This window comes from Zeus faber (genome assembly GCF_960531495.2).
Source record: "Zeus faber genome assembly, chromosome: 8".
In the NCBI taxonomy this organism is placed as follows: domain Eukaryota; kingdom Metazoa; phylum Chordata; class Actinopteri; order Zeiformes; family Zeidae; genus Zeus; species Zeus faber.
The window spans coordinates 22,220,835-22,248,302 of NC_137195.1; the positions used below are offsets into that span (position 1 = coordinate 22,220,835).

Genomic DNA, 27,468 nt, shown 5'->3' on the forward strand with positions numbered 1-27,468 from the left:
AGGATCTGCTACCAGATAATTGTTTGGACCATTTGGACCTTGTCTGGACTTTATTGAGACCTTGTCCGAACCATGCCTGACCATGCTTGTTTTCTCCTCCTCACCTTCATCACCAGCGTGGTGTTCCTCGTGTCCATGGGGAACTGGTCCGTGTCCCAGCCCAGGTCAGGAGAGCCCGTGTTAGAATCCACTGAACCCAACATGCCGAAACTGTTCCCAAAGGAGATCAAGAGGAACGGATTTAATATCAACAACAACATGGAGGGCATTTTGTATTATATCAACTGATAAAATTCCAGGTGGCGTTAGAGCCGTCTTACGCGGAGGCCATGACGATGTCGTGTTCATAGGAATGCCCTGCCAAGGTGGTGTGGTTGGGCTCAATGTTCAACTTGAAGTCACGGTCCAGGCCGTAATGCTTCAGGAACCCTATGACGCTCATCGCATCTTACAAGGATATGTAGTGGATATGTGTATACGTTGTGGATTCATAACAGCTTTTGACCATGTGTGGCTTAAGTGGGTCAGTTCAAATGACGGGTCTTACCGTAATCGTACTGATGCCTGCAAGGTTCCTTAGGCTTGGGTTCAATTAGGAACTGGCACTTCAACCCTATCTTTTCTTTATACTCTGGTTAAAAAAAAAATAATAATAAAATAATAATAATAATAATAATAATAATTAAAAAAAAAGAAAACAAGAGGCAGTTTAAATATCACTGAATGGCACAAAAGTAACTATATTGAAAAATAACTTTGCAGATTAGTCTCCATACTTACTGACAGCCATTTTGAAGAAGTTGGCCATATGCTTCAGTTCAGCAGCAACGTCAGTGTTGAGTGTGGAATGGAAGCCCTCCCTGCCTCCCCAAAATACTAAGAAAATAGAAATACCTCATTAATAAAAAATAAAAAACAAACACACACACACACACACACACAATATATGTGGAACCATGTGGACATAATTGCTGTGGTTTCATACCAAAATTCTCTGCACCAAGTTTCTTGGCCACATCCAGTCCTTTCTTGACCTGAGCCCCGGCATAGGCCAGAACGTGGCAGTCAGGGTTGGTGGCTGCACCATTCATGTACCTGTCAAATTCATTTGAGATCCAGAATGTATATATACTGTTGGCACTGAAAATGATGCTTAAATACTTGGAATACACTAATACTAAAAAACTATTTTCCACCTTGGTGGATAATAAAGAAATCTATTGTATTCTATTCATTCAAATACCACACAAGGGCCACAAGAGGGCAGTAGAGGAGTGTATTTTGAAGGGTAATGACATTTTAAGTCATTTTAATTAATTAAAAAATTAGAAAATAAATGTAACTTTGCTTTTTTATTATAAGTTGCAATCGTCTTTACAGCAGTGGTTCCTGAACATGTTCTGTTTCAACTAGAAAAAAAAAATCTCTGGCCTTGCTGGGACAAACCGTGGTTCCACATGCTGGGCTCTACAAGTCTCTTAACATTAAACTTTTTAAAATAAAAAACAACAATCACTGACCTTGGATGAGCAAACAGGTTGCAGGTGACCCACAGCACCTTGACTCCAGTCTGGCTCTGCAGCTGGAGAGCCAGGTCTGTGAGCTCCTCCAGGTTCCTGTTGGACTCCTGCAGGGTGGAGCCCTCCGGAGCCATGTCCCTACCAATCACCAGACATGTCTTCAATGGTCTCAAAATATACAGCCTTGCTAGGTTGCCGTCAAATTTATCCAGGCAATAGTTCTTTCATTTAATCTGTCCTTCCAGAACCTCGCTCAGATACTGGGGTTGGCCCTGTTGGCCCTGTGATCACTCAATGGTCAATCTTGAAGAAAAAAAAAAACTATATTTTCAGTTACCTGTCATGGAATGTGTAATACTTGACCTGTAGAAACAAGCAGACGATATATTTATAAACGGGAGTTCATTGCGAGAAACCCTTTCAAACTAAGCTGCTTCACTCACCCCCAGCTTGGTGAAGAACTCAAATGCAGCGTGGAGTCGCATCCTCGCAGACTCCATGGGGGTTCCCTCATTCCAGGGTCTCTGGAGCGTCGGGAAACCAAAAGGGTCGGCACCTAAAAATAAAAAAAGGCAAAAACCACGCCAACTCTAGACATGACGCCTGTAATAGGCATTGTTACTGTTGGCCTGGGAGAAGATCAAGATTCATTTAAAGTTCAATTAGAGTATTAAGGCCACAGAGTCTAACAAATAATAAATAATACAGTGTGTGTGTGTGTGTGTGTGTGTGTGTGTGTGTGTGTGTGTGTGTGTGTGTGTGTGTGTGTGTGTGTGTGTGTGTGTGTGTGTACCGGTTCCACAGAAGGAATGCCAGTAACAGACTGAGAACCTCAACCAGTCCTCCATCTTCCGACCCATCAGCACCTAAAAACAAGAGGGAAAAAAAATGAGCCAAGAAAATTTTTGGGACTTTCAGACTCCTCCTGAATCACCCTACACCAGGTTAACGCCTAGAGTTCCCTGAGTTTCACCTGGTGATGGTAAGTGCAATTGCGCCCCCACAATTCTTTGAACCTTGACATTCGGATGTTTCCTGTGTGTGTGTGTGTGTGTGTGTGTGTGTGTGTGTGTGTGTGTGTGTGTGTGTGTGTGTGTGTGTGTCTTGCCACACCTACCTCCTCCGCATTATACTGCTTAAAGCACATGACATCTCGTGCTGCAGCACTGGGAGAGTAAGGGATTTTAGAAATACCTGCATGAGAAGCCAGCAAAGTGACTATCAACACTCTTTCCACATCCAAGACCATCCACTTGATAAGATTTTGTTTTTGGGACCCCACTCTGAGATCACACACCTGTCTATGCTATAGATAGGGCGATAGCAGCCAAACCAGGATTCAAAGCAAACATTATTGTACATTTTTCAGGTTGAACAAGTTGAACTATTGATACTTTTGCTGGGGAGGGGGGCACTTACTACCACTGATAGACTATCACAGAGAATCACATTTGACGCAAGCGGGAGTGGGTCCAGACGTCATCATAATCCACTTAAAATAGATGCATGATATCTGATCCTCCCGAGTGTGAAGACAGTGACTTTTGCAGCGCCGTGCTTCGGAGCGGGCTGCGCTTCGCAAAACACGCAGCAAGCGCAAGCTTATCATCGACAACGACGCGCCGCAGCGGGTGTTTAAGCGGGCCTCGGTGTTGATAGCGCGCCGGATCAAAGTAATTACCCGCAAAGAATTCCGTTCCCGACGCCATTACCGAGGATCTGGACTCCTCCTGGACTTTCCGCAGCGGCGCAACTACTTTGTCCGAACTCCAAAGTGCAATCCCCTCTGTCACCACTGGGCGTCGCTGCGCACCTTCACCAAACATCGCCCTGTCTGCCTCTGGAGGTGTTTATTTATTCGGCATACTCTTTTATCAATTGTCCACCGTGCGAATAGGGAGAGAAACACAATTTCTTAGCTAATCCACTTATTCCTTCCATGTCCTATTTTCTATATTGAATTGTCGATACAGAGCTTTATTGTTAGGTAATTTTTTTTTATTATGTTTTACTATTCTTATTGTCGTTCCTATTACTTTATTATTTTCTATTGTTTTGGCATGAGCTACTGCAACACCACAATCGCCCTCCAGGAATGAATAAAGTATCTCTCTATCTATCTTTCATAAGTTTTTATTCTTTTGTTTGCTGGCCATGATTGGTGAGAAATGAGCCATTCATTTTAAAGTGATAATCCCTAAAATCGTTGGTGTTGGGTGGATTACGTTACAAAACCCTGAATTCCATTCAAAACTGCTTACTTTATTTTTTTTTCCCCAACATTGGAGTATACTTTGGCTTCACACTAAGACGATCAAATTATTTCCCCCAAAGTATGCCTTCTTCTGATCATTTCAGGACGAAAACACACAACCAGCCAACGCATGTTTAATATGTTTAATTTCAATTACAATGGGGCCTTATAAAATATCTGATGCATAAACATCAACCGAAAAGTAGAAAGGATAACAGGACACCGTACACACATAATCCATAAATACATATTTACACACATCGTAATGGTTCACTTTAATCCTTTGGTCTGGAACACGGCAGGTGGCGACGTCAACGATTCACAGCAGGAGACATCTCACTGAAGCCCTATAGCCATTCCACAGTTCAGATTCCACGGTGTCTTCTCGCATTACGAAAGAAGGTTTCGTCGTATCCCAATTTATCATAACGATTGTTCGTTCCATTTCCACAAACGACAATGCTCTAATTTTGCATAAGATACGATAAGAATGGAAGGCAAATCAAAGACCACCAAATACCAGGCACTGCAGAGAGAGGCACTTGTGCACCTAATACGACTGGTTTGGGCATCATGATGTTTTGGCACATGAGGGTGGACTGCGAGGTTCAGAGGAGATGGACGGGATGGGGACTTCCTTGCCCGACTTCTCATACATATGATATTCTGAGACTGGAGGTGTGAGGGACCTCAGAACAGGACGTCAGGACAAACTTTTCGACTCCCATGTTGGTTATTCTGCCTGTTCTGTCTCCCCACATTGTTTCAAAGTGCCTGTTCTGGAGAAACAACATGGAATTAGCTTTAGCGTCACATCGTACACACTGGGGAAGAAAATGTGCCTTTTGCTTTTGGGTCATGGGTCTTGGGAACTGGAGAACGTCTCTTCAATTGAGCCCTTTCAAACAGAGTACACCAATAGAAAACCAACTTCTAATAAGAGAAGAGACTGTGTTTTAAGGTGCAGCGTCCGGCTGGCCCAGGTCCTTCCTCCTCTTCTTCTTCTTCTTCTTGGCGCCCCGGCAGGGCCTGCAGACGCAGCAGAGGATGCAGGGTGACGCCAGCAGGAGCAGCGGGGATGTCACCAGCACGATGACGCTGACGCCCACCAGGATGCCCACCACCTGGAGAAGAAAGAAAATAAATAAATAAATATATACATATATAGCAGAAGAATCTTTAATTGTCACGCAACACACCACACTACAACACATGCATACACGCACACATGCTTTGGATGGTAGCAGGTGAAATGAGGCCTCTGCATTTGACCCATCCTAGCTTGTCCTTCCTCCGGGGGGGCAGCCAGGAGCAGTGGGCAGCATTAGTCGACGCGCCCGGGGACCAGGTAACAAGTGTCCATCGCTGGTCAGACGATGATGTTTGCATGTTTTTTGGTGGGGGTCCTTACTGATGGTAGGTGGAGGAAACCCCATGTGAGCACAGGGAGAACATGCAAACTCCACACAGAAGGGCTCCTATTTGGGAGATGACCCAAATATATATATACATACAGCGCGCACGCGCACGCACACGCACACACACACACACACACACACACACACACACACACACACACACTAAAACCATTGACAGATGAAGTGAATAACACTGCTCATCTCACTCAGGGTGGGATATATTAACTTTGACAAGGGCCAAACTGTGATGGCTTGACCACTGGGTCAGAGCATCTCCAAAACGGTAGGTCTTGTAATGTGTTCCAGGTATGCAGTGGTTAGTACCTACCAAAAGTGGTCCAAGGAAGGACAACTGGTGAACTGGTGACTGGGTCATGGACGCCCAAGGCTCATTGATGCGCGTGGGGAGCGAAGGCTAGCCCGTCTGGTACTAGCGCACAGAAGAGCTACTGTAGCACAAATTGCTGAAAAAGTTAATGCTGCTATGATAGAAAGGTGTCAAGACACTCAGTGCATCACAGTTTGCTGCGTATGGGGCTGCGTGGCTGCAGACCGGTCAGAGTGTCCATGCTGACCCCTGTCTACCGCCGAAAGTATCTACAATGGGCACATGAGCGTCAGAACTGGACCATGGAGCAATGGAAGAAGGTGGCCCGGTCTGATGAATCACGTTTTCGTCTACATCATGTGGATGGCCGGGGTTAGGGTCCGATCCGATCCAGCATCTGTGGGATGTGCTGGAACAACAAGCCCGATCCATGGAGTTCCCACCTCACAACTTACAGGACTTAAAGGATCTGCTGATAACGTCTTGGTGCCAAATACCACAGGACACCTTCAGGGGTCTTGTGGAGTCCAGGCCTCGACGGGTCAGAGCTGTTATGGTGGCAAGAGGGGGAGCTACACAACATTAGTGGTGGTTGTAATGTTGTGACTTATCTGTCTGTATGTGTATATGTGTGTATGTATATAGTCCAATACACCTGGCTTTCTCTTCCCCTGGTATCACTTCAACTTCTATCCTTTTTACCCTCTATGTACACTTTGTCCATTGTCATTTTGTCTTTTACGAAAAAAAAACATGGTTATATTTAATTGATGATAGAGGCAGCACTATTATTATCATTATTATCATCATTATTATTATGATTATAAAATGGAATGGTATACCGGAAGTGGCCGAACAAAGGGACCGGGGGTTGGTGGAGCGGGGCACCATGTGACATCATCGAATTTGTTACATATGCAGAGGGTGTGGCTCTGGGGGGGCTTTCGCATGGGTGCGTGGTGTGCTGCGGTCTAGACTCCATTTGTGTGTATTTGTTGCTTCGTGCAGGATCTGCGCCAGAACTAATATAAACATTATACTTCACAGTCAAAACCAGATGTGTTTTGTGTCATTGTAACCTCAGGGTATATTCCATTACAGACATTTAATTTGGTGATTTGTCTTCCTGAATTGAAGTTAGTTATCACAATAACTAAAATAAATAACATAGTGAAAGTTACATGTATTTATTGTGTGTGTGTTGTGAAATAATTGCATTGTTTGTGTCTTTTTGTGTTCCAGATGCCCAAGAGAAGCAGAAAGTCGAGGACAATAAAGAAGCAGTGAAGTGACTTTTTAAGAAAAAGACTAAGCAAAACTCAGAAAACGTTGAAGAAAGCTCTGAAACAACGCTTGAAAAAATTGCTGAAATAACGACTGAGAAAAAAAATAATCGAAAAGGGGTTGCAACAACATCTGTGACAAAGGTTAATGCAGATTAATTTAATCAGGGTGATGCACAGTTTGGAGGCTCCAGAAACAAGCAGTGTGCAGCTGTCAGTTTGACAGCAGTACTTAAGAGCAACATCCACAATGTTTACACATGGACAACAAATGACCTCGATTACATTTTGGTAAAAGGTGATTTATTTACCTTAAATAAGTGATTTATTTACCTTTCTAAAAGATGGCCTTGTTTTTGTACTAAAGAGATTACATGTCAGGGGATCTTTCTAAACATTGGGATATTTTGTTTTGTTTAAATGTTTTGGCCAACTTTTCAATAAAACAGTAATTTGACATGTGTCGTCATCTTTATTCCACCATTGTGAATCTGCTGTAACTGTAATTTGAGTAATCGGTACAATTGCGGCGACTGAACTGGACCCTGTGCAGTTATTTATTTTCTCCTTGGCGTTTTTCTGGCTGAAAGTGTCTGGCACACAGACACAAATGAAGCGTCATCACATTCGGGGGGGAATCCAGACATTTTGCGCTCTAGACTCCATTGGTGTGTATGGGTTGCTTTGAAGAGGATCTGCGGTGGGTCGTGATGAGAGATAGCAGGAGCCGATGCTGCGTTCCATGGGAACTCGGAAGATTTGTTTGAACTGACGCTGCGTTCCATGGGAACTCAGAAAGCTGTAATTCGGCTCGATATGAAGTGATGCCAAGTTTTACGGGAACTCTGAAAACTGTAATTCATGACTAACGCCACTAACCTGAACCCCTTGCAATTGCTGCCTGCAGCTATATTTATTATTTTCATTGTTATTATTATCATTATTATTATAGTTTGTTTGTATGACCAGCAGGATTATAAAGCCCCACAGCTGTGGGGTCAAATAAATTATGTAGAAGCTGAAAATAATGAATTATATGCAAATGTATGTATGAATAGATCTATAAAACGTTGTACTCTAATCAGTAATACTGATTACGTACTAGAGACTACGGACTCATTATTGTTATTTTATATTTTAAAACATAACATTTTTGCTTCCATATAATCTTTTAATCCCCACCCCACGATTTAAAAAGTACATTTCAAACGTTGTACAGGATCTCTAGGAATGGCAATTTGTGAAAGGCAGATTACAAAACTCCTACATTTCTGCTTGTATATTCTGAGTGTATTTTGTATGTTGTTTGTCTCGTCGATTCTGGCAGCGGTCATAAAAAGTGCCGTCAAGGACAAAGGAGCAAAGACGAAATGGAAAACCAAACATTATAAATTATTTTGTCAGATGGCTGGCATTATGACAAAGCAGGCATTTAAGATTTAGTGGGATTAGTTCAGATTACTGCGTAACAAGGGACCTCGTTGACCTCGATGGAACAAAACGTTTCTCAGAAGAGTGCAAACATTGCAAAACAAAAATGAGCTCATTACCGTCACAATTGCAAAAAAAAGATATACACATATACATATATATATATATATACATACACACACACATATACATATACATACACACACACATATACATATACATACATACATACATATGTGTGTATATATATATATATACACACACACACACACACACATATACATACATACATACATACATACAGTACATACATACACACACACACACATATACATATATATACACATACATACACACACTTTTTTATTTTATTTGCTGCTGTGACGGTAAAACATTTTTTTTTTCTTTTAAATAAAAAAAATTATATATTTTTATTTATTTATTTATTTTGCTGGTGAAAGTTATTGGAGTGCATATGGTGTGTGATATGAAATGTTAACACAATTATCATTGTTTTTTTTTATCATCATTGACTGTCTTCCATCCTATGTTCAAGGAGAAAAAAAAGCTTTTCAGTTGCTCAGCTCATCCCTTCAGCTTCTACACGAGGGGAGGGACAGTTCATCAGACATATGGGGGAATGTTTTGTGTGTCTCAAATTATTATTTCGTATTTCTAGGGCTGTACCCGTAAGATTTTTTTTCTGTCTAATCGGATTTGGCTGTTTAATATATGCAAATATTCGACTATTCGGCGAGGATGGAGGAACGGGGTGCGACTCTCCATGATCGGGACACACAGAGCCGTATGTGGTGTGTCCGTATGCGAACAATTCACACATATAAAGATATATTTACAATACAAATGATTTATAATTCCTCATTGAAATGTTATCCCTGTGCATATATGCAAGCTTATATCTGTTTTATCCTGTTACTGTAATAGACACTGACTGACAAATATGAATAAATAAACAAAAGGTGCTGCCCCCTGTCGGTAAACCCCAATCCTGCGGGTTTACCGACGGTTTCACCGTGGTAAGAAAAAACTCATACCGTCAGAGCCCTACCGCGGTTTTCTAAAGAAGAGGAGGTCACAAAACGTTTTTCACATTGCACTGAGCACTTTTGTACTGATATTGTTTTACATGAATATTGCTTGCTTGCATTGAGCATTATTTTCAAATTTTCTAACTTCCTATTCTTCACAGTGAGTTCAGTGATTGATTTATTTTACTTTTTTCCAAATAAATATTCTACTGTAGTATTCTTGAATAATCCAACCAATAAAATAAATAAATAAACAAACGAACGAACGAACGAACAAACAAACAAACAAACAAATAAATAAATAATAACTTTTGATTATATAGAACCTTTAATACACAACATGCAACTCAAAGTGCTCTGTATTGATAGAAGGCATTTTTTTTTATTACCCAATAAAATTTTAAATTACCCAAAACTCATCAATTTAGACCTTGAAGAATTGTCTAGAATGAGCTCACCTGCGTCCGGTTCCACATCACAGAAGCCCTGGAGTGGCCCAGCTTGTTTCTGCACGGTCCCTTATCGTAGTGCCGCAGGAAGATGTCGCCCTGCAATCAAAACGCCAACATGGTCGGATGATTGGATGGATGGATGGATGGATGGATGGATGGATGGATGGATGGATAGTCATTATGGTAATGATGGATGGATTAAATCAAATAAACAATACAAATTTACAATATAAAATAACCTATGACCTATAACATATAAACAATTAATATAAACATAAACTTTAACAAAAAGCAATAAATAAACCAAAATAAATACACAATAAGCAAGATAAAAATTGCCAACATACAACAAACCTTAAAAATAACTACAAGAAAGAAAAGATAACAATTAACGATAAACCAAACTTAAAACAATAGAAATAAACAATGATAATAAAATGAAAAAACAATGTTCAGAATGAGATATTCAGGCTATGACAACCAAGGGCTAGAAATCGAGGGTTCAGAAAAATCCCATTATTGAATCGGTGTAGCCCAGTTTGTGCTTCTTTCCTAAATAAATCAGACATATGAGAGCAGCGTGTGTGAGGATGTGGCGGGGAGGTCGACTTACATCCAGGTTGTGCAAGCAGTACCAGCAGAAGGTGTGTTTGCAGCTCTTGCAGAGCATCTGAGCACAGCCCTGGTTCCTCTCGATGTAGATGCCACACATTGGGCACTGCTTTATGGGCGAGTCGGTATCACCGGAACCCTCCCTGTGGACCCAGACAGATCCAGGCGGTTTGGGAACATTTACTGTACGCCAATTAATTCAAACCATATCACAAAACACATAAGGCATAACATTAAAACCACTACATCGTTCCTAGCCATTGAGGTGTATTTAAAAAAATTTTTTTTTTACCTCCCTTTACCTTGGCTGCCTGCCAGTAACTACACCTAACCCTAACCCCAAATCTACAGAACATAAAATATATATATTCAATATATCGTCTGGCTGATAAAATATAGAATTCAGTAAAATTCCGGCCAAGAAAGAGTTCTCCTTTTATAAAAAAGGATGTAAAATGCTCTACTTATGCAGTGATTTCAGCAAAGTCGTGAACACCAAAAGAAAAGTAACATTTTCAAAACATAAAATTATGACATGAAATAAGACCACATTGGGACTAGAGGTATTTTTATATCCAGATGTATTTTTATACATACAGTGTTGTAAAAAAGTATTTGCTCCCTTCCTGATTACCAAATTATGGGGAAGGGGAAAAGGAGGAAAAATACTTTTTTCACGGCACTGAATATACTGTATATACTGTATTGAATTATATATTGTATTATATAATATACTTTTTTTATCATTGCTGAAAATGCAATATCAATATACAATATAAAAACAAGGCTCTCAGTCGGCATGGCATACTCATTTGATGAGCTAAATCTGCATTTGTGGGCACATTATCAACGCAACACAGCAATAGACGGACCTGCCGTCGGGGGAGGCGGGGGAGGCCACCATGGGCTGGCGCTCGGGGCAGGCGTGCCCATCCTGCCAGGGTCGCCTGCAGCCCGAGCAGAAGACGGCGTGGCAGGCGTGGCAGGGCATGGCGGCGGGCGCTCCCTCGCTGCTGGGCCGCACGCTGCACACCGCCTGGCACTGCACCGCCGGGCACCAGGCCCTGCTGGGGTCCAGCTGCACTCCTAAGGGTGAAGAGTTTTTGAGGGAAATATTTTATTACTTTTTTTTATCTATTGCTCGGCTTAAAATCGGAAAGTCTGAATGTTGCAATTGTGCTCAGTTTGTTTGTACAAAAATTACAAAAACCCAACTAAGAAAGAGACAAATTTGGCAATATATAAGAAAATAATAATTAACATGAAAAATAAACAATAAAAATAAACATAACCTTAAACAATAAACAGGAAGAAATTGGAATATACAATAAAGTTGAACAAAAAATATGAACAATAAAATAAAAAAACAATAAACATGGCAATATACAGTAACCCAAAATATTTCCCATTAACAATAAGATTTACCTAAAATGTAACAATAAAAAGAAACCTAAAAGAGACAATGAACTACAAGAGTTTGGCAATATACCATACACGTATAAAATAGCAATAAACAATAAACTTCTATATGTACAATTCACATTGTAAAATACACTCACATGCGCTTCAGGAACTGAAGTGCTTAATATGTTGAATTGTACAATCATAAATGTTTTCTCTTATTACTGTTCCCCATGCAAAACAAAGACGTGGTCATTTTTCATATCGTCGCTGTCACCACTAGTAGCTCTTGACCTACAGTATTTCGTAACATAACAACAGGGGCAGGGAAAAAAAGAAAAGGTAAACGAAAGCTTGTACTTTGCACTTCTTTCTGCTTCCGATATCATAGGTCTCATGATTTATGGCCGGAGAGAACAATAACTATTTCTGCCTTTACAGTGCATTGTTGCTCCGTCCAGGAAAAGACCAAAATAGCCACAAGTCAAATGGACCCAGATTGCAATTTACACATGTCAACACGAGGGTAGTTGAACTTGACTTATTCTGCACCCTGTGCCCCCTGTGTCCCCTGTGCCCCCTGTGTGTTCAACAAAATTAAAGTGCAAACGCCCTTACAAAATGATTTGGACGGGTGGAGTGTAACCATCCGGTGACACACACACACACACACACACTCTAAACTGTGTTCGTGTTGTGTATTAAATAGTCACTTTGTGAGTCACTGCCGAACCCTTTACGCAAACAAGGAGTCAAACTTGCGCAGATAGGTTGAGCGACACCAACCTCCTCCTTGGTGGAGGGTCTGGAAGCCTCCGTGACCGTCACCCCTACCCAGAGCCAGCTCCGGGTTCAAGCCCCGACAGGGTGGTTTCTCTAAGCATTTGATGCCCAGCGACCTCCCACGCAACACACCCGGATCAACCCCGCTCACCTCTCTCGAACCTCAGACGCTGGTACAGCTCCACTTGCTCTGCCGGGGCCAGGCGAGCGACCTGGAATCACAGGAAATCATGGGGCGGAATCACAGAGGGTGATGGAGAGGACTCCCCCGAATCAAGGGTCAACTCCTTTCTTTACGGAGAACGTGCCAAAACTGCAAAGCACCCGCAATAACAATTCCATTTTGTTGTCCATAGCCGACGGTGATGCATTAAATAGGGAGGCGAGTGAGTTGTGGGTTCCTGAAGTGGAAGAGAAACTGTCCTGGCTGGAAAATACTCGAAAGCTCTTTCGCTAAAAACCAACATTAGTTAATGTTTGACTTGACATCCCGGCCAAGTCCTCCCCAGAACGCTCTGCGCTAAGAGCTCACGAAGGCGGGACAGACTACACTAGGTTGTTTGTTAGATATGTGTGAAAGCTGCATGTCTCCTGCGAAGGAAAATATTTGGAGCGATTCAACACTGTCAGATATGGAGGACGGGGTCGGAGGAAGAGAACCCTCGGTCGGCTGGAAGGCCATGGGGAAACGATCGGATGCGCCGTCACGAGACCATTGGTTCCTATGATAAACAGAAGGCTTTTACGTTGATTTGTAAGTCAGGGGCTTAATATGATATTTTGATTATTTTTTTTTTTTCTTTTTAAGATATATTTCCACAGTATCCAGGCTCCATTTGTTCACTTTCAAAACATTTGTATCTGGGGAATTCTAACATGACACATTTCTCTACGTCCACGAGAGCAGGAAAAACCTTAGAATTTCCTGAGGAATTTCCTTTGGGCTGCAAGCACACAACTCTATTATTCACACTTCAGGGATAGGTTTGCTGTTTTTCAACCCAGGCCTTATTAAAAAGTCGGTTTTCCGTTGTTTATAACTGTTCTGAAAGCTTTACTGTTGAGAAAAGCACCACTCTGTTGCAACTTCTCATGATTAAATGCAGTCCATTGGGGCAAATGTTTAATGGGAAAGTTGCACGATAGTATTTTTTTTCTATGTTTTTATTAGCAGTAATATCACATTTCATTTAAAACATTTTTTTTTGCAGTTGTCGCAGCACAACCACGGCGTAACAGTGGCTACCATAGGTTGCCGTTACACTTGCCGGGGAAAAAATTAAGCGGGACAACTTCCTGTTTCTAGTCTCTTACGCGAGCACAGATTTAGCCATGAGGGCCGATTCACCCAACTGGAAAAAAGTCGAATTGTGAATTTCCTGTTTTCAAAAAGGAGACGCTTAGACTGAAAACATTTGCCCCATTGGACTGCATTTAAGCACAGTGAGAAGCTGCAGCAGAGTGGTAAGTTTCTCAGTAGGAAAGCATTCAGTGAAGTTGTGTCATGAACAGTTATCAGTCATGGGAATCAACATTTGAAATGGTATTGGTTTATGTTATTCTGTACTCTCCTCTTTGTTTTGTTTTAGTTGGGTGTGTGTGTGTGTGTGTGTGTGTGTGTGTGTGTGTGTGTGTGTGTGTGTGTGTGTGTGTGTCGTCCACTGTTGGCCGATGTACAGTAGTTTTGGGTTTTACCTCAGAGTCCAGCAGCGCTCCAGCCTTCTGACAGGCCATGTCCGGACAGGTGATGGGTGCACCTCCGCCCTCCCTGATTGCCAGCTTCACATACTGCTGCAGACACTGGGAAGACAGGCATTATTCTGAGGTGCGTATCATTTAAGGCATTGTGACCATATTTGTGAAGCCGTTTGCCTTGCGTCCCGCGGCTATGAAACGTTCAATGTCATGCCTCGGAAGAAGAATGTGGTCATGAGCCGAACTAGGTAAACATTGCAAAAGCACATGCAATCCCGAGGAACTTAAAACAAACACTATTTAACTCTGCAAATGTTTACTGGAAGGAGAAATGAAAAAGTAAATCTCTTGTTTTTGTTATGGTTGAGAAATGGCCTCAGCTCCCAAGGAAGACACATCAGTCAGACAGCAGTCCTCCCTATCCAAAAAGCTAAACGGTATCCAAGCAGATATGGCTGTCCATCTCTTCCTTTGGACAAGCAGGGAAGCAGCATGTTGAGTTGATACACAATGGAAATAGCAGCTGATAAGCAGGTTTCACGATTTTGCTGGGTCTGTGCATAGTGTGTGTGTGTGTGTGTGTGTGTGTGTGTGTGTGTGTGTGTGTGTATGACCTTGCTCTTGACAATAGACAACTGTGGTGGAGAAGAACACTTGTAACAATCTCGCAGCTACACATTCCGATAGAAAACTATCTCTTTCCCGCTTGTGATATACCCTTTTTCTCCAAGGCAGCAGTGAAAAAAAAGAGCAGATGTTTGTTTTGGTTTTTCTTGTTGAATTCTTGTTTGGACTTTCACAATGTTGTCCACAGTGACAGCCAATAAATATTTTGGGCATATAAATAAGGGCCGTGTCAGAGAGCGTGAGGTATGCGGCGACTTCGCCCGAATCCCCTATTTCCCTTAACGCAACCCATGATTCCAGTATGGGAGGATAGGAGGTCTACCTACCGACGTGCAGAAGACACAGCTGCAGGCGTGCAGTTTGCTGGAGGCCTCGGGAGGGTTCTCACTAAGGCACAGCTTGCAGAAGACCAAGACATCGGGGCCCTCCGGAGGGGGCACGGAAGACGCAGGCGTCCCCCGCGCGGCGTCTCCGGGTTGCCGGCCCGCGGTGGGACTCCCTGTAGCCATGGCGCCGGCGGGGATGTTTGTGTCAATGCAGCCCAGTGGTGGACGCGGCTGCTGCTGCTGCTGCTCTTATCCGCTCCGTTGATGAGGACGGGCAGCCACGGCCATGTTCCTGAAAGGTTCGGTAGAAAGATTCAGTCGAAAGTCCCCCGACCCCTCTGCGATCAACAAACACAACTTGTTCCAAAAGACATCGTAGTAATGTAATAATAGGACTGCTACTGTTCCTTTGCTTAGAGGCTTGTATACTTCTTTGGTAACTGTCCCAGCTTTCCCTGGCTGCTCCAGATCTGCCTCTCCTTAAGCACCCCTGGAATCCCAGAGGTTAAGGACCCCTGGGACGCCCAACAAAAGCTTCCCAGGGGAGTTTTCTGTGAGGTTGTATGATCAGTCCTGCGTGTTAGCCTGGTGTCACCGGTTCAGTTTATCAGCATTGGTGTTTGTGTTTATAAGCGACCAGTTTTGGAACCCAGTCGACGCCGACCCCCTCGGTAATGCACTCTCCAGACAAGTGGCCGCCAACAGGCAACACGAGCAGCAGCTGAGCAACATCAACCGGGACAATTGCATCTGCTAGATTCCCCTCAGGTTCCCATTGTTTTAGGCTAGTCCTGGACCAAGAGGCACAACCCAGTGACTCGAAAAGACTGCCCGGGATGCTCAACACCTTCAGCCTCGCCCTGCTGGTGTTCCCACTAAGTGTCTCTTCCTACCCCGACACTATCCGCTTCTCCGCGCCCTTCAATGGGGTCACTCCTCGTAGCTCAGCTGCCACCCATCCTGGGGTTAACATCCTGTCCTGCTCTCCATCATGGACCACTAAGGAGAACAGGACACTTGTTCTGTTGCCTCTGCCTGCCCTACCTATGCCCAGAATAAGTCCCCCCATCAAGCCCTGTCTGGTCTCCTACAACCTTCGCCTGTACCACCCTGACCCTTGTCCCACATCTCTGTAGACTTTGTTATGGGGACGGCCCCCTTCTGATGTTAACACATCCTTTTGGCCGGAGTCTCTAAATCTACCCATTTTGTTCCCCACCCCGAGGTGCCATCGGCCGAGGAGACGGCGCAACTCATGTCTTCTCCATCCGTGGCCCCCCTCGGACACAATATCAGCAATGTCAATTCTGGACAGCCTTGTGTAAACACCCGGGCTCACCCGCCAGTTTATCCTCCGGCCTTCAACCCCAGACCAATGGCCAGTCGGAGAGGGTGAAGCAGGACCTAGAGACCTCTCTACGTTGCCCGGTCTCCAGCGGTCCCACCACCTGGAGTCAGCCTTGTGGAATACGCCCATTCAACAAATCCCTAGTTCCGACAGAAGCCTCTCCAGATACCTGCAAAACAGCCTCTGATGAGAGCAACTTTCCCCAAACACGACCACGTTCGATGCGATCGCAGGATTTTGTGACTGTGAAAATATTTATAGTTCCTCTTCATGTGAAAGACCCAAACTTTTTAAAGCCACAAAGAGGAAAAGAAAAAAATTGCCATCCACTGCAGCAAGATCAAGTGGTTAGTTGGCTGTGATCTATTTCACTTAATAGCTCACGCCTCCCCTAAGCTTGTTCCTGACAACGCCAATGATAAAAATCCAACTAACTTCATTTCCTCTTTGCTTCTCTCCGATCTCTCGACGCGCAAGAAACAATAATAAGTCTGTGATATAGGATTTGGAAAGGATTGTAGGAAACGGTGGGTTTGCTATGAAACAGGGCCGCACAGGAAATGCTTCCCCGCCACGCGAGCTGCCCGGACGGTCGCCCACGCCATGGTCTCCATTACCGCCGGTCGTTAGAGCACGCAGGCAACTTTACGCGGGGATCTGTCGATATCGCCGCCACCGCTCGTCCTATATTTACAGTGAGCGCTCTTCAATTATGAAGCATTGATCCCGGGTGGGCACTCGTGCAAAGCACAGCATCAGACCCGTCAGACTGTGAACACCATGTTACTTTTGCCGCGTCATAGGGCACAGTTCATCCTCCAGCTGATATGAAGCAGACATTGACAAAGACCATTGGATTGGACTCATTGGCTCATCTTAAAATAATGTCTCAATTCATACAACCTATCTTTTGTATCTTACAATTGACACCGGCATTTCTAATTTGAGAAACATAGTTTTGTTCAACTTTGTTTCAAAGTGGGTCCCGTGAGTCATTTTGTTTCCCCCAGTGGAGTAGACTTCTTTCCACAACCTCAGCCTTTCCTTTCGACCCATCTTACGTATGAGGCATTATACTTCATAAGAAACAGTAAAAACTTACAATTCTACACCCTCATAATCAGTTTACTACAATGTAGCCCGGCCACAGAAAATTCACCATACACGAGATCATTAAGTGGATTTTTACATCTTGTTTTTTATGGGTGAGTGCGGTCACCTCAGCTCGTGATCGCCGCAGACTGAGAACATTCCAGATTAAAAGTGAAAAGTTAGAATGCTGTCCGTGAGTCACTAACACACAGTTATTAAACTTTGTTGTTTGGTTTCATTCGGTCAGCGGCATTCCCTGTGGATCAAGGTCTCGATGCATTCCAGCCACCGGGTCAAAGCCTCACTGTCAACTGCACTGCACGGATGGAAAGCCAAAGCTGCTGCTGGACAGATGCCATTAGTGTTGGGAGAAGGAAGTATGTCTCTCTCTCTCGCTCTCTCTCTCTTTCTGTTTCCCTTTCTGACACTATCTCCATTTCTACTCTCTGTTGCTCTCAAATGTATTTAATAAGACCCTGGACCTGGTAGACCTGTCTGTCTGTGCTTGAATCTGTGTGTGTGTGTCTGTGTGTGTCTGTTTGTGTGTCTGTGTGTGTGTGTGTGTGTGTGTGTGTCTGTGTGTGCGCGCGCGTGTGTGTGTGTATATAAAGCGAAACTAATGTTGTTTATCGGAACTTAATGATCATAGAGATGAAGTGACATACAATGCTGTGAAAATCCCAAAAGGTAACGTAACATAACTTTTGTTATTGAGACTGTTTCACATTTCTATTGTCTTGCTTATGTGAGTAATGACGTGAGCAAAACCCACCATTCTAGTATTAAAGTATTTTATAAAGCCATGGGTACTTTGTACATGTTCTGTTTTTAACATATGTACATTTAATAATTGTTTCTGGTTTATTTTTATTCCTGCCCCATGTTTTTTATTTTAAATATTATATAGATAGATAGATAGATAGATAGATAGAGAGAAAGAGAGAGAGATTTTTTTCTATTAATAATTTGTCTTGTTTTTATTCCTGCCTTTTAAAAAGTACTTAGGGGCAATCTTGTTTATAGTTATTTATACATTTGTAAACATCTATAAATAATGTTTATATTATCTATAAATAAAATGTAATTGTATTTGAAATGATGCTGCCCACACTAAATGAAACCTGACACGTACTGCATATCGACCCGTTTGTTGGTGAAACAACCGCGTACCTTAAATATCTCACAAGGCACAGTCTGCATTTAGCACCTATTTAAATGTTAAAAAAAAAACAAACAAACAAACAAACAAACAAATAAATCAACAAGACGCCCGGGGGAGATCGAAACGTACCTGGGTGGTAAAGTGCGTGTCCCGGTCCGCAGCCGCAGTGCGCGCACCGTGACACATGCACATCTGGTGGGTCAGGACCGGACCCGGTGGTACCGACGCGCCGCGGAGTCCACGCGCAGACGGGCCGCGACGAGCCGGGCTCCGCCGTGGGAGTGCGTGGCGGGCGTCAGCGTGGGAGTGCGTGGCGGGCGTCAGCGTGGGAGTGCGTGGCGGGCGTCAGCGTGGGAGTGCGTGGCGGGCGTCAGCGTGGGATCGCCATCCACCAGCGGCGCTCTCTGCCCAGGAAGCAGCTGCCCCTGCGCGCACTTGCCTGGCTTGCGCGGCGCCGCGCACTGCCCCCTGGTGGTGCCGAGCGGAAACCACATGCCAATGCGGAAGTGACCGCTAGGTGGCTTCTAAAAAAAAATATATATATATAATAATAATAATAATAATAATAATAATAATAATAATAATAATAATAATAAAAATAAAAAAAATAAAACCCTCAATGGAAGTCAATGGAAAAAAAAGACCTCACTTGTTAAACAATCAATATTTTTGTTTCATTATTGTTGTTTGGGTCCCTGGGTTTACTTCCTCTCATTTGTGCGCTGCTGTCAACATGAAAATAATACTGTTCCATAGAGAAGATATGATGGCTTAAAGAAGTGCAGGCCTATATCTTTAATAATTATTTCTGATTAATTTTTGAAATATGTTGAAGACTGTCTGTAACTATGTGAAGCACAGTGAAGCACAGTATTATGTTGGATGTTGTCATGTAATAAAGAATAAGGCTATTCTTTCTTTCTTTCTTTCTTTCTTCCCCCCCCCCCCACACACACACTTTTATTAGACCCTGGGCACAGCCAAAGGGAGGGGAGGTGTATGTACATTCCATTGCATTTGCATTGCAATCTGCCATTAAACAAAAAAGGTGGGGTGGAGCTGGAGTGACCATCTGACCCCTTTGCGATCCACTTCGAAATGGACGTCACCATGGCCCGCTTCTTTCCCCACTACAGGATGCATCCTGCCAAGATGGAGGCGAGCGTAGAGCCCAACTCAAAGCTTCAAAAGGTCGCTTCGGAAACCAATGGATGACACCACAGATACCGTGTCCATTTTTTAATACAGCCATGAGAAAGTTTGAGACCCCATGAAGTAATCCACCCCCACATATTTATTTAGACCTCTCTTGTTTCAGGCTGCATACATAACACACTGTCAAGAAGTATAATGACTAAAAACGTAACTCCTATCATACGGAAGGCAGGCTACCAATACCAATGTGTTTTCTATAAGTCAGAAACACAGTCTATGATTTACAATCAGAGATTTGAGTCAGAGTTTGTGGTGCAATTGCTTTATTGGATCGTTTTCATCATGTGCCATGGTCAATTTGGTCAAAGGAGCCGTTCTTTCTATTGTGGTATTGGATCCAAAACATACATTTGCACCACAGTATCGATACTGCTGCCTCTGCAGTTCTCGCTGAGGCCTACAGCCACATTGGGGAAATGAGAGTTGCAGATGATTCAACCGAGCATGCATAAAAACCCCACATCCTATGAGCCTACACACACACGTGCACCATAAAAGTGAAAGTGATTTTCTATCAAAAAACCCAGCATTTGGTCATTTGGTCATTTGGTCATTTGGTCATCACAACAGAATTGCCATTGTACGGTGAAGAAGGAGTTATTTTGACTTTTGCCGCTATCTTTCTTTCAAAACAGCTGTCATGACAAAATGAATGAACGCAAATTGAATCAGGTAAGAACCTTGCTACATAATAAATTTAACTAATTGCAGGCTGATATTTGCATTTCAATTAGTTCTGTAAAAGTGAACTGAACTCTGCTGTAGGCCACTTATCTAACCTGTCCAAACACATAGAGACACAGAAAGTGCCCTCCATCCTGAAAGATACCAGTAACATGGGAAACTGCTGGTTATCAACTCAGGTACACACACGTTAGCCTTTACATACAACTTTTGGGATGGTAATAATTCCATTTATAGCAAAAGCCATTACATTTTTTCCCTTTCTAATCCTCCCCACCCATTCAGGTAAATGCCTGTCGGCTGACAGACATACAGAAGGTTTTTCGGTGGGTTTATCAGCTCCTCCTCCGCTCATGTAAAATGTGTTTCCCCTCACTTGCTGAAAGATTCGCAGAATGCAAAGGTAATGATCAGTCAATTGATCAATCTGTCTTCCATCTGTAATCCATACCTGCCCCCGTAAGATCATATCTACACTTTGTGCGAGACTCCAAGATCGGGTTCAGGGTCTTCATTCGGCCTTCATGTATTTTGAAGGGCTTTCCATCGTAAAATGATATGAACACTAATTTCTCATCATTATTAAGTGTGAGATGATCCTTTTTTGTGGGGGTAGCCTAGGTCACAATCCCTATGGGACATCATATGTAAATGTCCCGCTGTCATTCTGTCTCCCAGCAGCTCGACCCCTGGACCCGGCACAAGGTCAGTCACAGGAGTCTGGACTCAACATCATGTACTTAAAGTGTCTTTTTATTTTTGACTAATTTATCAGTGGTATTGGCCCCACCATATGCCACCTTTACATACTAACTGATTCATGAACTGAACAAACAGTTTTACCATCCACAGTAGAGTGGTTATTTACACACAATGCAGTAGCGCCTGGGGCTCAATTAATGACTTAGCTACTGAACGTGATTTACACCATATTCAACATCCACAACAACGCCGTATTCAAACTGAGGCGCGTCCCCCTGGTGGGGTGCGAAGGAATTGAGGGGGGTTGAGGGGGAGGCGGGCAGAACAAAAATTGTAAAAAAAAAAAAAAGCAGGCCTTTAATATATATTTGAAGGACTTATCTGACATGATTAAATACATTTGATGAAATACCACTGAGTGTACATAACATTGCATGACTAAAGGGGAATCCATGGGTAAATTGCTTTATTTCGCAACTACATGACAATAGTGATGCAGGCATTTCGTCAGAATTTTCCGAAACAACCGACTTCCCCTTCTAGTGTGTACTACCAGGCCTACTTCCCCTTTCTCTGTCTCACTAACGCACTGCTTCCTAAACAGCGAGTCTCCTGCACCCGCCGGCGATCACAGTCATTATTAATATCAGCAACGCCACCCTGATCGACTGTGCCATCGGGGAGTGCAAGTATCCCCCTGCGATGGTGCAAAACCAACCTCTCCTGCAGGCTCCCAAACCCCAAATGCGTGGTGGGTAACGGTGCAATAGAGACATTGTCGTTACTGTTTTATCACTGTAACACACCCATAATACACCATCCTCCATTCGGTGACCTTCTTTGATTAAAAATAAAAATAAAAAAAATTGTGAAATTAATTGTGAAGATATCAAAAAGGAATAAACTAAAAGAGCTATATTTTTGGTACATATATAATATCAGTGGTGGGAAGTAAGGAAGCACTGTACAAGTACTTTGTTATTGTACTTAAGCACATTTTACGAGTATCTATACTTAGGATTATTGAGTTACGGAGATTTTCAGCTTTACTTTTCAAAGCAAATATCCCTACATTTCAAACACAGTTAAAAAACAAACCCACATAGTTATTTAGATTTACATATATCAAGAGCATATCCCATACTATTTTACTGTAACTCGTAATCAGGATCCAGTAGCGCTCTCTGCCATCCTGTCACTTGGCTTAAAGTTGTCACGTCGTTATTATTTCCACCATTACATTTCACTGCATATATGTATGAAAGTTGTGTGATTTTGTGACATATGATTACTTGGTCCAAAATCACTGCGACAAGTTGCCAGCACGGACACAGAGGGCCCGCTTGTTAACTGTTGTCATATGTAATTTTGAATATTGTGAATGTGCTTTTAAAGATAGAAAGGAAGGCTGGAAAGAAGAAGAGAAAACAGGTGGTCTGGAATTCTGAAAGAAAAACAGATAATGGCAGCACACCACCTGACGTGATGCTGAAGGGCAGTGAGGCAGGTGAAGTTGGCAAATAAATCAATCAGGAGCACAGCGAAGGATTATAACATGAGGTACGGTACGCTGGCTCGATACTGTAAGACATTCACTACTGAACTAGAAAGTCAAACAGCCAACCCAACTACAGTGATTGGGTATGAATCTCCACGGCAGGTTTTTAGCCCAGACTTGGATCTGCAGCTTGAGCAGTACATTATGAGATCAGCTGACTTGAGGATATATATATATATATATATATATATAAAATGTGTTTGTTTGTTTGTTTATTCATTTTTTTTGCAAACTAAGGTGTGAAAGCTAGCGTACGAATTTGCAGTGGCACAGGAGCTGCAGTTTCCTTGAGCCTGGGGGCTAAAATAAAAAAATCCAGCAGCGAATGGTTTACTGTTCTTAAAGCAACATCCTACGGTCTCTGTCAGGAAGCCAGAGGTAGCTAGCCTTGCCAGGGCAAATGCCTTTAACATGGAGAATGTCAAGGCCTTCTTTGACGCTTTAGAGAAGGTCATCTGGAATATGGATGTAACTGGTGGGATGAGTGTGCAGAAACCAGACCGATTGGGTGAACTTCCACGATCACTTCCTCAACAAAGGCCTGCCCATCAACAATGGAGGAGTAAACCCCTCTGGCTGAATGAAGGGAATACACTTTGTGGATTTCCTTAATCATTTTGTTGAACATGGCAAGTGTTCCAAGGAAAAAGCAACGCTTACTACTCCTTCTGGACAACCACAGCTCCCATCTTTCCATTGCTGGACTTGATGGACTAAATAAAATGGCATAATTAAGCTCTTCTTCCCACCCCACTGCTCACATATGCTGCAACCTTTGGACAGAACTGTTTATGGGCTGTTGAAGAGGCACATAAACACAGTGACCTCCTGGGTAAGGAACAACAATCACACCCCTGGGATTGTGGCAATTGCATATTCTCTGGCTGCAACCCCACCGAATATTCAGGCCGGCTTCCGGGTGCCTGCCTTACACCAGGGATGTGTTTTTTGAAGACAGAATTTGCACCACCCTATGTCTCAGATCGCCCTTCCAGGACCCAGCCCTTCAAGGCCCCAGCACCAATCCGGCACTTACAGGCTCCAGCACCAACCCAGTCTTGCCAGGCTCCAGCAATAACCCAGCCCTGCCCATTAGCACCACCTCACCCTTGCCTAGAAACAACAACTCCACCCACCAATCAATTGAGAGGACATTTGGCCATACCAAAAAGCTGGTCCAAGAAAACTAACCTGCCAACCAAACAAAAACAAGAGAAACTGCTGATCCAACTGAAACACCAGTAAAGGAGCCCCTTGCGGCTGAAAGGCAGGCACAAGGTAAAAATAATCGATTCTAAAAGAAATGTGGGGGAACCAAATTTAAAACACCAAAGAAAAATAAGTACTCTAGGCCTCTTCATCAGATGAATATAGAGTGCCTGTGCCTTGTTTGCGTGGAGCCGTGTGCGAGCAGCCGTCCAAGAGAAACCTGGGTCCCACGCATGAAATGCAAACAGTGGGCTCATGAAGAGTGCACCCCTGGCAAGGCAATTTATGTGTGCTAGAACTGCAATTCTGACGATGAGTCTGATTAGTGAGGTTTGAGACCTGCTTTGAGATTTGTTTGAATGCTTCACATGTTTTATTTGAAATTAGTTTGAAGTTATTTTCCAGTTGGTGTAGTTGGGACTGATTTAACAGCCACGCGACATGTGCACACTCACTATTTAAATGCCTATAAGTCTGCACTGAAATAAGATATTAAAATTAAATGAATACAAATGATATGCCGGAGACTTCAGTATGCAATTTTTAACAATATGATGTATTGATCACAAGATATATAAGAGTGTGACAAGATGCCCGGGGTCTCCGCTGCTACTTCTTCCACCACTGGCAAATATTAAAGGCCTCACATGTGCTGCTTTGTGTGATGGCACAAAGCAGGTGTGATTCTGCAGTTTATGCCCGATTTTCATCATTTTGTTGTTCTCCACAGAGCCAATGCAGTGCAGCTGTGGACACGGGGGGGCAGAACAGTCTACGGATTTGCCTCCGGCTGCTGCGGAACACGTGGGGATACACATCCACGACTCCCACTTTGTCATCATCGGAGACAACAATTCAATGCATGTGAACCAGACTCACTGAAAACCGAACTGAATACGAGTATGTGCCTGTGGGATGGAACGACTAGGCTTTTTCCTGAACACACCCAAACAATATTTAAGAGGTTTATTTGACACATACATATACCTTCATACATATATACAGTGAAATGTCATTGCAACGCACCCGGAGATTATGCACGATAAGCTCTAAAAATACTAAAATGTGCATAATTGACATGAGGTGCTAGCGCAGGTGACCGCAAGGGGCGGTGTCACAATCGGGATTCTGGGTTCTATAATTATATAATAGTCTGTGTTGTATTGACTATATATTGAAATCATTCTAAATTAAACTTACCTTAACTTACCTTTTTAGGGGTCACCAGTATCACGCACACATATATATTTATTTATTTTTGTTGTTTTTTTGTTTGACAAATGAAAAGTGGAACAAAGACAGTCTAACATGCATCATGTTTAAAATATTTATATAGTTCAGGTTCAGTCCTTCTCTTTAAAAACAAATAAATATCCACTCATGCAGGTATAAATATAAATAAGTCTGAGTCTACCTTAAGGTCCAGTGTGTAGAATTTACAGAACAGACTTGGCAGAAATGGAATATAATATTTATAAGTATGTTCTAATTAGTGTATAATCCCACGAAAATTAGAATTGTGTTGTTGTTATCTTAGAATGAGACGTTTTTAAATACATAGGGGGCGGGTACACTTCACATAGGGCGCCATGTTGCACCACTATGTTTCTACAGTAGCCCAGAATGGACAAATCAAACAGTGGCTTTAGAAAGGGCCTTTAGAGTCTTGCACGAGTTTTGTGGCCACGGTCTCTTCCAGGGAGGCCGCCATGTTGCACTGCCATGCAGAGGTTCAGTTGGTTGCAATGTGCAACCTCACCGCTAGATGCCTCAAAATATTACACACCGCACTTTTAATTTGACTAACTTTATTCACAAATTTACTTTTGGCAATTTAACACTCAACACCATTTAAATAAATAAAGTTATATTGTTACCTTATACTGACCAGAAAAATAATATATAAAAGGATAAGGATAATGCATAATCAGCATGATCCTTTTCCAATTTTGAGACAATGTGTGTCTGCAGTTGGCCATCAGTAATGTGTGTAAAAGTAATAGCAAGTTACATTTATAGTAGGCTACATAGTCGTGTTCATGGATTGTGCCAAGTCATATAGACATGGTGATTGTATGTTTTAATCATTATTTTGAATGAAGTCAGTCGCTGTAATATGCTGTAGTTCTTGATATTCAAGTTGATAATAACAAAACAAAATTTGCAGACCTGCTTGAATTATTATGGATCTGCATAAGTGACTGTAAATGTTTTTGACATTTTTTTCATATAAAAATGATATCTATCTCAGCTACTGCATTATATTGTATTTATTTAGTCATCATTTGTATTGTCCAGAAGGAGTTACAGCTTGAAGGTAGTACAGACCGAACGTACGAGCTACACCGTAGCACATGCACATTACTTCCATGTCCACTTTGTCCACTCAACTTGTCTCCTTGCACAACCCCGAGTTTCCCTCACTCTGGATTACTTGCTGCCAAACCAGGCAACACACACCTGGGCTACGAACAAACAAACAGTAGTAAAATTAAGTATTTACATTACAGTCGATGATTATGTTCAAAATATAACTGATCGCACAAGGCAGTCGATTTAAGGCAAAACCATCTGGTATATGGACTCGGAAAACAGTGATGAGTAAACAGAAACTATTCATCTGGCTCCGTTGTATATTATAGATATTATATGGAATTATTTCATTTGTTTATTTTGTCCAAATGGCAGCTGAAAATGATAGAGGCGAGCTGTTGCAACTGAATGGTTGTAGGTATAAGCATTCATTGCTGCCTGTACAATGAACAGTATTTCCAAAAAATGACATCTGCAAATTAGCTCAAGTAGGAGATGCCTTTGATCTCATTCAGTAGTGACTTCTTAGTTCAGAAAACAAGGACATTAACTTCATGGAAACAGATATTCACCTGCAATATATTTGTCTAAATTATCCAGAGTTAATCATTTCAAAATGAAGAAAATATATCTTGAACTAAGGACGGTTCCTTATCTGGGGCCGGATACATTTCAGTTCGGAAAACACGTTCCTCATTTTTTTCATACAATTATGACTTCATGTGGTGGCGTTAAATCTGCTTTCATACTCTTCCTCCTTCATGTTCATGTGCACCTACATGAACATGAAGGCAGATGGATGCAGATGGAGCAGGCTGGATTTACAGTAGACGAGGGCTCAGTTGTAGAAGCTGCTCAAGCTCAGCACAGTCAATTTAATCCTCTTAAATACACTTCTGTTTGTCTGTTTGTATAAGTGTGTGACACAGTGGCTCCAAACCTCCTCAGATAATTCCAGATTCAGCTCAGAAGCGGATCAATTCAACTGGTTGGGACAGCTTCTCAC

The 27,468-nt window shown here is 42.6% G+C and overlaps 2 protein-coding genes across 2 annotated transcripts in view; both read right to left on the reverse strand.

Annotated features, from left to right (window-relative positions):
- LOC307234317 (xylose isomerase-like) overlaps positions 1-3,302 on the reverse strand; it is a 4,430-nt gene extending 1,128 nt beyond the window's left edge. Inside the window, exons 1-11 of the mRNA XM_080005985.1 lie at positions 3,202-3,302; positions 2,638-2,714; positions 2,314-2,386; positions 1,964-2,076; positions 1,858-1,883; positions 1,521-1,658; positions 986-1,095; positions 781-876; positions 548-631; positions 321-447; positions 105-210 (exon numbers count right to left, since the gene is read on the reverse strand). Coding sequence (XP_079862111.1) covers positions 105-210; positions 321-447; positions 548-631; positions 781-876; positions 986-1,095; positions 1,521-1,658; positions 1,858-1,883; positions 1,964-2,076; positions 2,314-2,386; positions 2,638-2,714; positions 3,202-3,229 — 978 coding nt within the window. The 5' untranslated portion in view covers positions 3,230-3,302. The remainder of the gene's footprint in view (positions 1-104; positions 211-320; positions 448-547; positions 632-780; positions 877-985; positions 1,096-1,520; positions 1,659-1,857; positions 1,884-1,963; positions 2,077-2,313; positions 2,387-2,637; positions 2,715-3,201) is intronic.
- Positions 3,303-3,975: 673 nt separating this feature from the next.
- Positions 3,976-19,159, reverse strand: rnf144b (ring finger protein 144B). The gene is made up of 8 exons (XM_080006050.1): positions 18,911-19,159; positions 15,180-15,471; positions 14,227-14,331; positions 12,683-12,743; positions 11,220-11,433; positions 10,349-10,490; positions 9,742-9,831; positions 3,976-4,898 (listed from the first exon to the last, which is right to left on the reverse strand). Exons 2-8 carry the CDS (start codon positions 15,360-15,362, stop codon positions 4,731-4,733), a joined length of 963 nt encoding a protein of 320 aa, XP_079862176.1. The 5' UTR covers positions 15,363-15,471; positions 18,911-19,159; the 3' UTR covers positions 3,976-4,730.
- Between the last annotated feature and the right edge of the window lie 8,309 nt (positions 19,160-27,468).

What these genes read in the sequence shown, in the direction of transcription:
- rnf144b (XM_080006050.1), bottom strand. Translation starts at nt 15,362, where the DNA reads ATGGCTACAGGGAGTCCCACCGCGGGCCGGCAACCCGGAGACGCCGCG. An exon ending in GCTGTGTCTTCTGCACGTCG is followed by an intron (nt 14,332 to 15,179) that starts GTAGGTAGACCT and finishes CTGTCTTCCCAG; the next exon opens with TGTCTGCAGCAGTATGTGAA. An exon ending in TGATGTGGAACCGGACGCAG is followed by an intron (nt 4,899 to 9,741) that starts GTGAGCTCATTC and finishes TTTCTTCTCCAG; the next exon opens with GTGGTGGGCATCCTGGTGGG.